The following is a 17,918-nucleotide window of genomic DNA, read 5'->3' as shown; positions in this document are numbered from 1 at the left end:
TATTCTCATCCAATATGTTTATATAAATAATAAACAAAAGTGAATCCAATACTGACCTGTGGAACAGCTCTGGTCACAGGGCCCCTGAAAAGCAACTCTCCACCACTATGCTGTGTCTTCCATTGTTAAGCCAATTTTGTATCCAATTAGCAAACTCACTGTGAATCCCATATGACCTAACTTTATTAATTAGTCTACCATGGGGAACCTTGTCAAAAGCTTTACTAAAGTCCATGTAAAAGATGTCTACTGCTAAGCCCTCAATCTTTTTGGTTACATCTTCAAAAAACTCAATAATATTTGAGAGACATAATTTCCCTTGCATAAAATCATGCTGACTATCCCTAATCAGTCCTTGCCTCTCCCAAATGCAGAATCACCTCTATCAATTTACCCACCACTGATGTCATGCTCATAGGTCTATAGCTCCCAGCTTAGAGTCATAGAGATGTACAGCACAGAAACTGACCCATCAGTCCAACTCGTCCATATCAACCATATATCCTAAATTAACCTAGTCCCATTGGCCAGCCTCTAATCTTCCAGCACCTCACCTGTATTTATACATGATACAAATATTTTCCCTAGGGGTCCTGCAATTTCTTCCCTAACTTCCCACAACATCTTTGGATACATTTGATTAGGTCCCAGAGATCCACATTTTTGTTTTCTATGACCTCCAGTGTTTCCTGTTCTGTAGGTGAACTGTTTTCAAAACATCAATATTTATTTTCCCAAGGTCTCTAGCCTCCATTTCTTCCTCCACAGTAAAAGTAAATGCTAAATGATAATTTATTCATTTCTCCCATCACCGGAAGTTCAACACATGAATGAATTCGTTGATCTTTAAGGTGCCCGATTCTCTCTCTTTGCTCTTGTAACGTACTTGTAGAATCTCTTTGAATTATCTTCAACCTTATTTGCTAATGGTAACTCATAACCCTTCTTTGCCTGAAAGCAACAAATGCTGAAGTTCAGAGCATGTCAGTGAGCATCTGTGACAGCAAGTTAATGTTTCAAATCTAGGTAACCTTCTTTGCCTTCCTCATTTCCTTAAGAATACATCTACACTCTCCTATACTCTTCAAGAGATTCATTTGATCCCAGTTGTCTATATCTATGATTCTTTTGTACTCTTGACTCTATATTTATTCATCCATTGTTCCAGACTCTTACTGACTTTATCCTTCACTCTAACAGGAACATAATGCCTCTGAACTTCCACTATCACACTTCTGAAAGCCTCCCACATCAGTTGTCCCTTCATCTGTGAACAGTCTACTCCAATCGACTTTTGAACGTTCTTGTCTCAAACCATTAAAATTTGCTTCATCCCATTTAAGAATTTTAACTTTTATGGAAGGCTTATCTTTTTTGATAATTACTTTAAAACTAATAGAGTTATGATCACAAATCTCAAAGTGCTCACTACTAACACTTCTGTCACTTGCCCTGCCTTATTTCCCAAGAGAAGGTCAACTTTTGCTCCACATTTTCCCATAATTGCTACTTACACATATCAAAGCAAACATTTTTGTATTTCGAATTTAGTGTCAAGCACAAGGCACTAACAAGGCAGTTGTTAGGGGCAATTTTACCAAACCCAAAATAATAGAGTAGAATTTCATCCTTATCACCTGGACATCACCTAGGCAGATTTGCGAATGGGAAATCAGATGGGGAACATTGCATGTTGCTCATGGAATACACTGGAATTTCTTTCTATTAGTTTCAATGTTAGAAAAAATTGGACATTTTCTTAAAGGTATGCCTTTACCTCTTCTGCCCAGATAACAATGCTGAACATTTAGCACAATGTGTTTAAACTGCACACATTATGCCTTTCCTTTTAGCACATCCAGTATATTTGTGACTTACCTTTTATATATTGCTGCCAATTTGCTACTAAATAATTCCATTTAGCACATTTACAAACCTGACTTCTCCGAACTAAATGTTGTGGGCATACTTCAAGATATCAAATTAGAGGGTTTTTAAAAAAAAAACCTCTAAACACCCTCAAAAACAGATTAAGCTATGAAGTAATTAAACTGCTGCTAAATGCAGGTTGCACACAAAATGTCAGAGCATGGGTCAGCCATTTGGCCGATCAACTTGGTCACAATTCAAATAAGTTCAAGACTGATCTGATTGTGACCTTAACTCCACTTTCCTGCCTGTCCCCAACTCTCTTACTGCCCAAACATCGATCCAATTAGCTTTGAAAATATTAAATGACAAAGGTAAACAACCCTCTAACAAATTACTCATTATTATCTTAAGTGGGAGAGTTTATTCTAAAACTATATCCCCATGTTCTAGATTCTGCCAAGGTGGGAAATGTTCTCTCAATATCTAACCTCATCAATCGCCTTATGAATCGTATATCTTTTAAGAAGGTCGCCTTCCACTTTTATAAACTTCAATGAGCACAGGCCAAACTTTTTCCCTAAGACAACTCTTTCAACCCAAGAATCAGTCACGTGACCTACTGTGAACTGTTTCTAATGCAAATATACCCTTCTTTAAGTAAGAGAAAGAAAACTGTGCACAGTACTTTAGGTACAATACACCAAATGTATAGTACTTTTTTTCCCTTCCATCCTCCTTGTAGTAAACATTGCATTGCTTTCCTGATTACTTGCTGCACCAGTCTGGTAACCTTTTTGTTATTCTTATGCAAGGATACAGACAATTACTGCAATTACTCTCCACTTAATATCTTGCAATTCAATTCTTCCTGTGAAAATGAACAAAACTCAATTTTTCTGATTTTAATTTTGGTGTCAATTTTTTACCTCCTCACTGTAAACTATATCTATTTAAAGAATCTTTGTATCCCCTCCTGATTTACTTTCCTACCTATCTTGATTTCACCAGATGTGGCTACAATCCTTGCCGCTTTATCCAAGTTATGAAAATAGATCATAAACAGGTGCAGGTGCAACACTGACCCCAACCAGCACTTCAATGGTTAATCTACCAATTTAAAAATGACATTTGTCCAACTTCTGTTTCCTATCAACCAATCCTCTACCCGTGCTAATATATACATCCAACACAATACTCTCTTTGACCTGCTTTCATAGATGCTGTGTTTTACATAGTGAGTTCAGTTGAGTTTCTGATCAATGGTAACAGGATGCTTATAGTGGCGGATTCCGTTATGGTAACTCCATTGAGTGTCAAAGGGCCGTGATTAGATTTTCTCTTATCGGTGATGGTTATTGCCCAGCATTTGTGTGGCTACTGGTCAGCCCAAGCTTGGATATTGTCCACATGTTATTGCATTGGAACATGTACTGCTTCTGTATCCAATGAGTCACAAATGATGCTGAACATTGTGCAATCATCTCTGGAATTCAGCTGTTTTGTCCATGTTTGAATCAAGGCTGCAATGAGGTCAGGAGATGAATGGACCTGGCAGAACCCAAAATGGGCTTCACTAAGCTGGTTATTGCTCAGTAAGTGCTGCGTGATAGCACTGTTGATGATACCTTCCATCACTTTCCTGATGATAGAGAGTGGACTGATGGGGTTGGTTTGGATTTGTCCTGCTTTTTATGTACAGGATATACCTGGACAATTTTCCACATTGTCAGTTTTGTAACTATACTGGAACAGCTTGGCAAGGGGAATGGCAAGTTCTGGAGCACAAGTCTTCAGTACTATTATGTCTTTACTCGGCTCTTTGACTGATAACATTGTGAAATAGAATTGCATTGCAAACTTGACAGTCAGGATCAAAATGATTAAAGAATCAGAATTTGCTAAGGTCTGAGGAGGACTTCAAAAGCCCTCCTTTATTCTTCCAGTCCAGCCAGATGGGACCCTTCCAGGAAGTGAAAATGAGTCAAAAAGGAGATTCTAACTTGAGCCAATTTATTGCCAGTTATTCTTTAAATCCATGCATCCTTTAAAAAAACCATTTCTCCTTACCTGATGGAACTCATTCTTCCTAAGTCAGGATAACAGACAGAAAATCTTAGACAAAACAGCAATTGCTGGTGAAACACAGCCGGGTTTGAAGAAGAGTCACTGGATTCTAAACATTGCCTCTACTTTCTTCCCATTGATGCTGCCAAACCTGCAGAGTATCAGCAGCAACTTGTTTTTGTATCAGACCTCAAGCATTTGCAGTTCTTTGTTTTATTTTAGTTGTTACAATTATATTATTTTAATATATATTGCAACACATTGCTTTAATGTTAGTGTGTAAAACAACCCTGACCAGAAAATTTAATGTTGATAAAGCACTTGACTGTTCAATACCACCACTGTGTTCCATCCTGTTTCTAACCCAAAATTGATAATCCTTCTACAGGGTCAGTTGGATAGTGATCCAAAAGGAAGCATGGCTGATTTTTGTTCTGAATGTTATGTGGCTGAAACCATTCTTAGCAAAAGCAAACTTAAGCACAAAGTTAAAAATCACACAACACCAGGTTATGGTCCAACAGGTTTAAGTGGAAGCACACTAGCTTTCAGAGCGCTGCAGACAACCACCTGATGAAGGAGCGGCACTCCGAAAGCTAGTGTGCTTCCATTTAAACCTGTTGGACTATAACCTGGTGTTGTGTGATTTTTAACTTTGTACACCCCAGTCCAACACTGGTACCTCCAAGTCAAAACTTAAGCACTGTTGGGTAAATGAGCTTAGATCTTCATGACTTGTAATTCAATTAAAGTTGCAATTAGTGAACTGGCAAAAGAGCGCACATTATTAATTTTGGGGTTGTCTAGCATAGCAAATCAGCAGTTCAAGCCAGAAGAAAAAGCCAGTAATACTTGAAAATGATTGGAGCTCCATTTAAAGGTATACAAGACTATTTCAGACCATACCAGTCAATTCCAGGTTTTATTGATTCTTTTTCCACACTACTTTTTCAAGGGCAACTGATGATGGGCAATAAATGCTAATATTGCTAACAACATCCATCTCCCAAGGACTAATACACAAAGGGTGTGTTGATGTATTTAATAGGTGAGCTGCAGCACAAGCCCATACATGTGAATCCTCACATACTCAGTTAAAGTTTGCAGCAAGACTGCTGAAAGACATGCCTCTATAGAGAGGAATAGTTAAGACAAAGCATTCTTGCACATTTGATCAGAGAGAGTAGGAAGATCTGAAGCGATGTTTAAAATTACTGCCTGCTCTTAATCAAATACGGGTATGTTAGTGAGGAGGGATGATGTTTAAACAGGTGATAATAAATTTAAATTTGCTATAATAGTATTTATAAGTCTCCTTTTCAAATTCTTATGCTCAAAGCATTCAACAATATGAAGAATATGAGAAATCAATGTACAATAGTTAGAGACAATTTCACATGTACCTACCATTATGTGACATGCCGACAATGAGACATTTCTGAAACCGGCAGTACTGACATTTATTCCTGTTCTTCTTCTGTATCCTACAGTTTAGGTCACATTTATCATACATCAACTTCAGCCTGATTGTTCTCCGGAAAAAACCCTGTTATGCAAATCAAATCAAATTCAATCAGTGATGGAACAGGTCTATTAAATGAGTTAATCTTGTTGGAAAGTTATTGAACAAGTAATTTAAAAAAAAATTAACTTACAATTTTAAATTCCTGCACTAAATATACTCTCAGAAAGGAACAAGTTTGAGCACTGCTGCAATGATACCTTCCTACTTAATGGGAATTTTAAGATATACATGCAACAAAATACATAAATGATTAAATATTTAAACAGCAGTATTCTACAAAAATGCTTCTTTTTTCTTATAGATTAATAATAGTAACATAAATTCAACAAACCTTACATCCTTCACATGCGTGCACCCCATAATGGAAGCCTGAGGCCTTGTCTCCACATACTCTACATTCAATAGACAAGGCTGAATTGGATGTATTTTCTTGTAGCCTTTCAAATGAAAGCTCTTTTCCTGAACTGTCATTTAATGAAGATGGTTCAACTTTAATAGTACCTGTAAAAGGTAATTTTGTTTCATTCAAAATTTACATAAATCATGCCAGGCATTAAAGGACTTGAAGAATAACTACACATTGAACATTAAAGTAGAGCTACAAATTAGAGATATTCATAAAATGATGCAACCTCAAACAGGTACTGCTAATTTTCAAATCCTGATATTCAAGTAGAAAAATGCTCACATAACTAATCAATTAAACCTCTCTACATCAATAAACCGTAACTCAACTAAAATATTTGGGCTTTTATTCCCTGAACCTGAAATAGTAAAACCCAAGACTCCCCAGAGCAGATCATGTGTTTGATCGCTACTTTGTCGTTTTGTGTGGTAGGATATGTAGTTTGTCACTGTCCCTCATTTCAATTGATATTGTTTTAATTATTGTGGTTCTGTTCGCCGAGCTGGGAATTTGTGTTGCAAACATTTCGTCCCCCGTCTAGGTGACATCCTCAGTGCTCGGAAGCCTCTTGTGAAGCGCTTCTGTGCTGTTTCCTCTGGCATTCATAGTGGCTTGTCTCTGCCGCTTCCGGTTGTCAGTTCCAGCTGTCCGCTGCAGTGGCCGGTATATTGGGTCCAGGTCGATGTGTTTGTTGATAGAATCTGTGGATGAGTGCCATGCCTCCAGGAATTCCCTGGCTGTTCTCTGTTTGGCTTGCCCTATAATAGTAGTGTTGTCCCAGTCAAATTCATGTTGCTTGTCATCTGCGTGTGTGGCTACTAAGGATAGCTGGTCGTGTCGTTTCGTGGCAAGTTGGTGTTCATGGATGCGGATCGTTAGCTGTCTTCCTGTTTGTCCTATGTAGTGTTTTGTGCAGTCCTTGCAAAAGAAAATCCCATGCAAGGACTGCACAAAACACTACATAGGACAAACAGGAAGACAGCTAACGATCCGCATCCATGAACACCAACTAGCCACGAAACGACACGACCAGCTATCCTTAGTAGCCACACACGCAGATGACAAGCAACATGAATTTGACTGGGAAACACTACTATTATAGGGCAAGCCAAACAGAGAACAGCCAGGGAATTCCTAGAGGCGTGGCACTCATCCACAGATTCTATCAACAAACACATCGACCTGGACCCAATATACCGGCCACTGCAGCGGACAGCTGGAACTGACAACCGGAAGTGGCAGAGACAAACCACTATAAATGCCGGAGGAAACATCACAGAAGCACTTCACAGGAGGCTCCCAAGCACTGAGGATGTCACCTAGACAGGGGACGAAACGTTTGCAACACAAATTCCCAGCTCGGCGAACAGAACCACAACAACGAGCACCCGAGCTACAAATCTTCTCCCAAACTTTGTTTAATTATGTTGGTTTTATCGACATGCATTAATGCTAGGTAGGCATTTATCTGTCATTCTCAGAAATGCATTTTAATGCTAACATTTGCTCTCCCATTCCCCGAATCAAATTTCTCATTATTGCTCAACGTTTTCATTAGGATAACCAGATGTGTGAATAGGAAGGTTTGACACAAATGTGTTTTAACTATGATATGAGAATTGAAATACTGTAATCCAAATTTTAAAAATTAATTGAAAAGTATTAAAATTATAGCTAGCTTTTATCAGATATATTATTCTGATACAGTCAAATAAAATAACATACTTTGGTAGTCCAGAAATTGTTCATCATATTTACAGTCTGAAGAATTCTCATCAATTCTTAAAGAGGTTGAAGCATGATCTTCATAATTAACTGCAGAAACAGTGGAAAAGTCGACTGTAGCAAATGGCTTCACATCGAAAGGATGAGTGTGATTGGCAAGTTCTGAAAGGTCCATTGTACCCATCGCAAAGTTGATGGGCCATAGAGGCAGTTGTGTATCTACCATTCTTGATCCTGGGGGGATAAAAATATAAAAATGGAAAATGATTGTCTTTTATGTCAGGAACCTGCTTGGATTCCTGTCAATCTGAACTGGCATTGTCAACACAATAGTAAGCATTTCAAATAATTCATAGAAATTATAATAGTAAAAAGGAATATTTCTCTTAAAAGGATGCTAGTAATTTTTTTTTAGTCGTTTGTGGGATTGCATGTTGCTGGCTGGCCAGCAGTTAATGCCCATCCTTGTTGGCCCTGGGAAAGTGGTGATGAGCTGCCTTCTTGAACAACTGCAGTTCACATGCTGTAGGTTGACCACAATGCTTTTTTAAGGGTACTTCCATGCCCCACTATATTGAAGGTGATCCAGTTTATGTTGGAAATTGCTTTTGGATCTCCAGTATGTCTTCATTCTGCTTCCAAACTTTATCAGAACAATAGCACAACTCTTTAAAATAACATGGATAGATGTTCTCCAGTGTCACTGGGTGAAAACAGAACCTGAGCAGTCCTACATGCTGGAAAAAGCATGCTGCCCACTTCCTGCACCAGTTCAGAATGGGCTGATGCCTATTTTAGGCATTAAACATCATTAATTTGTTCATTTATAAAATTTATTTCAGATGACAGGGTGAGCAATTTAATATACTCTAGCCAGGCTTCTTCTGTGATCCAGCAGTAAGTTTTTAATTTTTCATTAAAAGACTGTTGATTCTTTCATTCTAATTCTACAAACCCAGAGTTTGCCTCCTAATGTCCCTAGACATTTACTGCTTAAAGAGTACATTTGATTCTGGACCTTACCTGAGAATGGCTTCTGATGAGGTCAGCAGTCAAAGATGATTTTGCACTTTGGTGAGCAGACTATGGAGCCACAACCAGCACAGTCTATCCCACTCTAATATTCATATGAGACCTACATAGCAATTTCTATCAATCCTTCATCTTGAGATTTTGGCACATACTGCAGTAAAAAGCCTGAACCTGAATGAAACTTGTGCTTAATTTCTACTTCATTGCATTTGTGGTAGTTAGGTGCATAGCTCACTGCAGAAAGAAACTAATGTAAAACCGGAATTGATAAGATCAGCATAGGAACTATGGAATTGCTTATGAAGCATGTACATTACTGCTTTTTGTTAATCTGTTAGATCTAAGCTTGAATATATTGCTTAATAAGGCCAGTGAGTTGGTTATACTACTGAAACCTATCCAATAATCTGAGATCTTTAACTCAATCTTTTAAATTAATTCCTTTTCAAACTTTAGTTATTTTCCTTCAGTATACTACCACCATACTATAGTTATAATCTTGTATCAAAACAGAAGCATTACTATTATATTTATCTGAGGATTAGTATTATGTAAATTATGTACATTTATGTAAATATCTTTTAAAACAATAAGTATTTACTTCAAAAGAAACTTGTTAAAATAAATGTGTGAATAAGCTTAACGAATCTCCATGGTGAAAAGGTTAAATGCCAAATTTTTTTAGATAATTTTTAAAAGCACAAACATGTTTCTCTTTCCCCAGTCACTTCCTAAGCACTATAAACCCAGCTTTAATAAGTTATCTTCAAATCTCCTGCAAATAATGATTTCCTAGTTGATGCAATGAGCTGTATGCATTGCACAATACAGGCTCAATAAACTGAGGTCACTCAGTTTAACAATGTACAGTGTGAATAGGATTCAAACTATTAAAAAAACCTGTTGATTATGCAATTATACAATGTAGAAATACTAAATTTATTAAATTATAACACTAGGGCATTATAATTGTAAAAGCTACTTTTTTTTAATTCATAGAATTCCAGCATCAATGGAACAAAATTCAGGAAAAAAAATCTTCCTTTGTCCACCTCACCACATTAATATGATCACAGAGTATTCACGACAGCAGATTGTGACATTCAGATTGCTACCATTTTTATAACAAGTTATAGAAATGATAATAAGCAAAATTATAAAAATACAGCCATTTGCTTATAACACGTCAAACATAAGAGGAGACAGTTAAAAGATATTTACTTAAATGTAAATATAAAGACTTTTTTTGCAAGAACTTGGTTATTTCAGTTCTCCATTTTAGATTAACTTGCAAATATAGTAAGCCAAGCTATCTGTGACAATATATACTGATTAGAACTGATCTAGGAAAGTGACTGGATTCCACCACAAAATTTATGGTCAACACCAAAAATGTCTCCAACATATTTTCTGGAAATCAACTGCAAGTTATCATATCAGTAAACACATAGTAGTTATGTTACAATTGTTCTTCCTTCAACAGAGAATGTCACTGTCGTTCAAGGCTATGAAGTATTCTGTTCATCAGTGCAAATTATGGTAGTGAAAGAACGAGTCGACAAAAGAAAACTGATACACTACTTTCACAATCTCTCGTATTCCTGGCATAATCTTCTCTCTGGACACAGACTGACAATTTATTATTGGTGATGTTTTTGACAATCCCTAGAGAAGATAATTGTGGATCACTTTCTTGAATCAGTCCTTGCTCTAATGCTGCTTCTACGGTGCTGTTAGAGGTCCCATGATGAAACCTACTTACTGTATCCATGCAACCTTAAAGTGGCAAGGTACGTTAAGTAGAACACAGTCACAACTTAAAGTGTGTGTGGTTTTTGGAGTTTTTATTATTCACTTGAAAGTTACACTTAAAATAATATCAAATAAGTTTTGGTCACTTTAAGACTCATCAGTTTACATTAATTAGTGTCATTTGAAATTGCATTACGAGGCATAAATTAGATGCATTTATTAAGCCTGTAACAAACAGGATGTCCATGTACAGGGGCCAACATATGAGGCATTTTCACTTTGCATAAAATGGGCCATGCTGTGCTGAAAGCTAGCTCATTACATGTACTTTTATTTATTTGGTGATAAAATCTGATCATTATTTCCTGTATCTGTTGTTGCACCTATAACTTTGATGCAGTTCTGACAATTTGTTCGAGGTTTGAAGATTGAAAGCAACCTTTCTTACTAAGGATTTCACAATAACTTTCAATGATTGAAAATACCCCTCTACTCTTTACTAAAATCTAAGCGTAATAAAATAATCAACAGGTGCAAATCATCTGTACATGATTTGTAGATGGGCAAAGTCTTTATATTTGTTGTTACATTTTGAAGAATTTATCATTTGTAATATAGAGTCATAGAGATGTACAGCACGAAACAGATCCTTCGGTCCAACTCGTCCATGCCAACCAGATATCCCAACCAATCTAGTCCCACTTGCCAGCACCTGGCCCATATCCCTTCAAACCCTTCCTATTCATTTACCCATCTAGATGCCTTTTAAATGTTGCAATTGTACTAGCATCCACCACTTCCTCTGGCAGCTTATTCCATACACGTACCACTCTCTACATGAAAGTTTCTGAATACTGTTACTGTAACCTCAAATATTCATTTTACCTCACTGTGATTCTAGCTCAGGATTTTCACTTTTTCCTATTGCCATTTAATTTTTCTTAGTTGCTGCTGTGTCAACTGTCCAATAACGTTTTTCATTCCCAATGTTACCTCTTTGTTTATACTGTCAACATTCACCTCTGGGTGTCCCAACTTCTGGTTTCTTGTCTGAGATTTTTTGTTCTTTTATTTGCAATGCAGGATTCTATTGAAACTTTTCAATTATATATAGTTATTCCACTCGACTGCAATCACATTTAGAAAAGTAGTTTGCCTGAATAATAACAATGACAATTTATTTAGTATTTGAAGTGAAATAGGGAAGCATATCCAAGTCCAATCAGTCCAGACAATCTTAGAGTACCAATTTTGTCCATTCTAACACTATATGAATTTGGTCCAATCAACAGAACATAGAACAATATAGCACAAAACAAGTCCTTCGGCCCTTGATGTTGCGCCAATCTGTGAACTAATCTAAGCCCATCCCCTTACACTATCCCATCATCCATGTGCTTATCCAAGGATTGTCTAAATGCCCCTAATGTGGCTGAATTAACTACATTGGCAGGCAGGGCATTCCATGCCCTTACCACCCTCTGAATAAAGAACCTGCCTTTGACATCTGTCTTAAATCTATCACCCCTCAATTTGTAGCTATGCCCCCTCGTACAAGTTGACATCATCATCTGAGGAAAAAGACTTTCACTGTCTACCCTATCTAATCCTCTGACCATCTCGTAGGTCTCTTAGCCTTCTTCTCTCCAATGAGAACAGACCCAAGTCTCTCAGCCTTTCCTCATAAGACCTTCCCTCCAGATCAGGCAAAATCATGGTAAATCTCCTCTGCACATTTTCCAATGCTTCCACATCCTTCCTGTAATGGGGTGACCAGAACTGTACACAATATTCAAGTGCAGCTGACTAACATTTTGTATTGTTGCAGCATGACATTACAGCTCCAGAACTCAATCCTCTACCAATAAAACATAACACACCATATGCCTTCTTAAGAGCGCTATCAACCTGGTAGCAACTTTTAGGGATCTATGTACACGGACTCCAAGATCCCTCTGCACTCCCACACTACAAGAATCTTTCCATTGACCCAGTACTCTGCCTTCCTGTTGTTCTTCCCAAAGTGAATCACCTCACATTTAGCTGCATTGAACTCCATTTGCCAACTCTCAGCCCAATTCTGCAATTTATCCAAGTCCCCCTGCAACATTCTTCCATACTGCCCACTACTTCACCAACTTTAGTGTCATCTGCAAATTTGCTAACCCATCCACCTTATGCCTATGTCCAAGTCACTTGTGAAAATGACCAACAGCAGTGGTCCCAAAACAGATCCTTATGGCACATCACCAGTAACCAGACTCCAGGCTGAATATTTTCCATCAACCACCACTCACTGCCTTCTTACAGAAAGCCAGTTTTTAATCCAAACTGCTAAATCACCCTCAATCCCATGCCTCTGCATTTTCTCCAACAGCCTATCATGTAGAACCTTATCAAAGGATTTACTGAAGTCCATGTACACTACATCAACTGTCCTACCTTCCTTCACATGCTTGGTCACCTTCTCAAAAAACTCAATGAGATCTGTGAGACATGACTTGCCCTTGACGAAACAATGTTAACTATCTGAAATCAAATTGTTGCTTGCTAGATGATTATGAATCTTATCTCTTATAATCCTTTCTAAAACTTTTCCTACAACAGACGTAAGGCTCACTGGACTATGATTACCTGGGTCATCTCTACTCCCCCCCTTGAACATGGGCACAACCTTTGCAATCTTCCAATCCTCTGGTACTAAACATATAGACAATGATGACGCAAAGATCAAGGCCAAAGGCTCCAACATTGCCTCCCCCTAGCTTCCCAGAGTATCCTCAGATAAATCCCATCTGACCCAGGGAACTTGTCTACTTTCACTCCTTCTAGAATTGATGATAACTCCTTACTAACCTTGATCCTTTCTACTCGAATATTCTGTATCTCTTTCTTCTCCTCTACAATATTCTCCTTTTCATAAGTGAAAACAGATGAGAAATATTCATTTAGCACCTCTCCAATCTCCTCAGGGTCCACACATAACTCCCCACTTCTGTCTTTGACTGGCCCTGTTCCTACCCTAGTCATCCTTTTATTCCTCACATACCCATAGAAAGCCTTAGGGTTCTCCTTTATTCTACCTGCTAAAGACTGCTCATGTACTCTCCTTGCTCTTCTTAACTCTCTCTTTAAATCCTCCTTAGCTAATCTGTAACTCTCCATCACCGCATCTGAACCATCTCCTCTCAATGTCACATAAGCCTCCTTCTTCTGCTTAACAAGAGATGCAATTTCTGTAGTAAACCATGGTTCCCTTACCTTGTCACTTTCTCACTGCCTGACAGGTACATACCTATCAAGGACACCCAATATCTGTTCCTTAAACTAGCTCCACATTTTGCTGGTCCCCATCCCCTGCATTTTGCTACCCCGTTCTATGCCTCCTAAGTATTGCCCAATCACATTATAATTGCCCTTACCCCATCTATAACTCTTGCCCTGTGGCACGAACCTATCCCTTTCCATTGCTGAACTAAATGTAACCGAATTATGCTCACTTTCTCCAAAGTTCTCACCTACCACTATATCAAACACCTGGCCTGGTTCATTACCAAGCACCAGATCCAGTGTGGCCTCCCTTCAACATACTGTGTCAGGAAATGCTCCTACACACATTGGACAAAAACTGATCCATCCGACGTACTAGAGTTATAGTTTTAGAGTTATAGAGTTAGAAAAACTGTGGTGTCTAATAATGAAGGCATCAGACAAACTGGTATGATTGATTTGGAGATGCCGGTGTTGGACTGGGGTGTACAAAGTTAAAAATCACACAACACCAGGTTATAGTCCAGCAGGTTTAATTGGAAGTGTGCTTGTGATTGTGCGATTGTGTTGTGTGATTTTTAACTTGGTATGATTGAAGAATTCTTACAATTAGCAAAAAAGGAAGTAAAGGAACACAAGTAATAAACCATTTTTCAACCAGTTTCTATGAAGGAGAACAGGCACGCACATAAAGTCAATGTAAAAGGTGAAATATTGAAAAATTAAAATAAAATAAAGATTAACTTGAAAAATTCTGGCATTTTATGAAGTTCTTCTGCTGGAATAAAATGCAATTTTTAAAACGTTTTTTGGGCCACAGAAGATGTTCAGTAATAATTGCAACTTGATATTCCATTAAAATTTCAGTTACACAATATTCAATAATGCTAACATTTTCAATCATTATAATAATCCACTTTACCAGATGATGAGGCCTTGCTGCTGGTTGAAAGATCAGCCAGAGCCTTGGTCACCTCTTTGGGGAAGGATTGTCACACTCCAATAGCAGAAGATCTGCCTGTTGACTGTTGCTGAGCAATCAGAGGCTGGCAACACAACATTAATTCATAATACTTTTGGAGGCGGTAATGGCTGCTGCTAGTACACAACCTGTGACCTAGAAATATGGACCCAGCCAGAAAGGGCAGGTGTGACTTTCAGCAGATTCGCTTCCCAATGCTGGGTCCCTTGATCAGACATTGAGTGCACTTAAAAAAAAACGACCAAAAACATGCACCACCTCCACTCCACCACCTTCCAGGGCTCAGAAGCAAACTCCCAGAATGTGCTATTAAACTCTAGTCCCCTGCGGGTAAATATCACCCGCAGTGGGAAAGGCTCTTAAAGGAATAATTTCCCACTTAAGGGCCTCAATTGATTTCAGGACAGGAAAGCTGCTACTGAGAGCTCTGTCTAAGCACCCCATGATCTGTAAGTCCTTGTTTGCTATGATCTGCCTGTACTGCTTGCAAAAGAAAGCTTTTCAATCTACTTAGGTACATGTGACTACAATAAATCAAAATCAAAATCGAGAGCCAGGAAGCAGGCAAGATTCCTTCAGGAAGTGTTCTTATGCAGAGTGACTTTCCCACAGTAAGTGTGAGATTATGCAAAAGTGACACAGGAGGGGAGGTGTAAACTATTGTTTATCAGTTTTCCTGAAAGCATCATGCTGAGCAGTGCGAGCCTCAGCCATGTCTCCACTTTGTAGGGGTAGGATATCCCTCATGACAGCCAAATCTAACATCCTGTATCTATCCTCTGTTACATTTTCACAGCCTGGGGGTTTGCTGTCATTCATGACTTAATCAATACTCCCACGGCAGTAAAAAGAGTTGAGAATACCTGCTCTGGTGCTGGTCGAAGGTGCTAAAGGATACCTGGGTGCCTTTGGAAAAGATGTCTGGTGACTGCTACAAGTAACACATTAAGAGGTTGACAGTTAGAGCTCAAAAGTCTTTCCATGCAGTTGAGATGTACCAGTCTGGAGCTGTTTGAGTAGCAGGGAATCAGACTGCTTATTTATTTATCTGCACCATCACTGTTCTAAAAGTCTCATGCCATCTGTCTCCAACTGGTTGTCATCAGACCTTGTTAGACCACAACGTATCATGTATTAGAAGTTTCATTTGGTGTATTCCTGGGAGATTTCCACCTCACTGTAGGACAAAAGGATAGGGCAACCACGCAGATTGCCAGTTTTAGTGACACACATGCTTGTCTCCAAGCAAGAACACATCTAGGTGCCCTTAAACATGCCACGGTCCTGCACAGTGGACTAACTAAAGGAGACAGCTCTAACCTCATTTCAGAGAGCACATTGGTGAGTTGGGTGAGAGGTAGCTTGTTTCTACCTTCATCAAGAACTGAAAAGCTTTCAGTAAAGATGATGAAATTGTATACTGCGACCTGGTAAGCTTCAAGTTTGTGACTAAAGATAACTGCGCAGTAAAGATCCCTTGCCACTTGATCCCATCCCATCATAGGAGGAAGTCAGGGACTACCTGGAGAACTCTTTGGAGTCAGCTGTCATCCAAGAGTTATGTCTATACACCCCCTCACAAGGAAGATGGATGGAAAACTGAGGGTATCTCGATTACTGGGTACTCGATGCAAAGACCTAAAAAGGATGGAAGAAACATTACAATTTCTGAAAAATGCAAAGTACATCTACAATTTCCATTGGGCCCACAGTTACAATCCAGGACACAATGAAAAGATGTCATTCCAAGAAGCCACTTTTTGGGGGTGGGGGGGCACTTCATGCTTCTACAGGAATGCAGTTTGAGCTCTGTGATTCCCCTATAGTCATGTGTATGACAGATAATTCTTATCACAACCTTAAATTTCCAGTCCCTCCTGGTGTACCTCAATGACATACCCATCTTTGGTTTGACAATCAAAGAGACCCTTGCAAGATGAGACACCACTACTTGTTGCACCTCAACCTAGATTACAAACCAGACAACCAACAGCTTTTCCAGAAAAGCATGTACCTCGGGCACTTTGTTACGAAGAAAACATTAATCCTGACCATGACAACACAGTATAACAGGACTGGTCTGGTCTAAGATGGGGGAGGAATATTGTGTATCTCTTCATTTGGCTGGTTACTGTAGGAGTTGTGTGCAAGGCTAAGCACTGTGGACTGCCCAATTGCTGAGGAAATCAGAGAATATTCAAGGAGCTGGTGGTAAAGGATGTATGAGGTGTGATACATCATAGGGATTTGGACCGCAGCAATGTGAAAAATCCTTTTGCACCTTCAGGCAGAAGTTCACCTCATTGCAGGTCATTGGTTACTCAGGTTTCCAACTGCCACTCAATGATAATCAATGCAAGTTTCCTTGGCCTGCTGTCACAGTTTCAAGGTCAGAAAAGAAGTTATTGCTTATGCCAGCTGAAGTCTTGAGACCAACCAGAGAAGAATGCAGAACTACTCCAGTGTGAAACATGAACTGTTGGCTTTGAGGTGGACAATTTCTCAGAAGTTCAATGACAGTCTGATCGGTTACTGTTACTGGCCTAGGATAGCTGCTGATATTAATAACTACCGATACAACTTAAGCTAAAGTAGGGAAGTAGCTTCACCACTTAATGGGATCCCGGATCATCATGAGACCTCTGGAGATCGTTGCAATGGATTTTAGGGTCCTTGAATCCCCCCCAACAATAAAGGTGACAAAGGATGTTCTTGTAATCATACACGTTTTTACCAAGCTCACTCTGCTCATTCCAGACTGTGAGCGAAAGGCCTCAACTATAGCTAGTGTTAATTCACGACTGGTTTGTCCATTTCTGTATTCTGTATTGGATTCACAGTGGGCAGGGGAGCAATTTTAAGAGCAAGATCCTACAGGACAGTGGAAACAAAAATAGCTGGAACTGATTTATGCTTAAAATGACACCCTGCACTCATCCACAGGTAATTCTCCACACTATTCCTTCTGTAAATGAGACCCAGTTTTTCCTATTTACCTTGCCCTTGTGTTCCCACATCATCTGCTGACATGCCCAGATAAATTAGTGGAAGGTTGTGCATCACCAGAGGCTAAGCTAGGCATTTGAGCTGGCATCCAAGACAACAGAGAGAGAAGTGATCAGAAGAAAAAGGTTGAATGATCACAAGATTGATAGGATTGACCTCTCTGTTGTGTGAGGGTAGTCTCCAAACTCAGATTATTAACATTCAGAATAGATTACAGGATATCTGGATTCCTGAACCCCACAGAGTCATCAAGCAGCTGTTATTGAATCAGGAGCTGCAGTGCA

General features: G+C 38.9%; 1 protein-coding gene across 4 annotated transcripts in view; it reads right to left on the bottom strand.

Moving 5' to 3' along the window:
• Window positions 1-17,918, bottom strand: part of pparg (peroxisome proliferator-activated receptor gamma) — a 150,828-nt gene that overhangs the window by 19,780 nt on the left and 113,130 nt on the right. For all 4 annotated transcript variants that reach the window (XM_072582181.1, XM_072582180.1, XM_072582182.1 and 1 more), the window contains 3 exons: window positions 7,593-7,826; window positions 5,793-5,962; window positions 5,344-5,482 (listed from right to left, as the gene is read on the bottom strand). In XM_072582181.1, coding sequence (XP_072438282.1) covers window positions 5,344-5,482; window positions 5,793-5,962; window positions 7,593-7,818 — 535 coding nt within the window. In that variant the 5' untranslated portion in view covers window positions 7,819-7,826. The remainder of the gene's footprint in view (window positions 1-5,343; window positions 5,483-5,792; window positions 5,963-7,592; window positions 7,827-17,918) is intronic.

Source organism: Chiloscyllium punctatum, chromosome 12 (assembly GCF_047496795.1).
Source record: "Chiloscyllium punctatum isolate Juve2018m chromosome 12, sChiPun1.3, whole genome shotgun sequence".
Taxonomy (NCBI): domain Eukaryota; kingdom Metazoa; phylum Chordata; class Chondrichthyes; order Orectolobiformes; family Hemiscylliidae; genus Chiloscyllium; species Chiloscyllium punctatum.
This window is presented reverse-complemented; position numbering and strand designations above follow the sequence as displayed.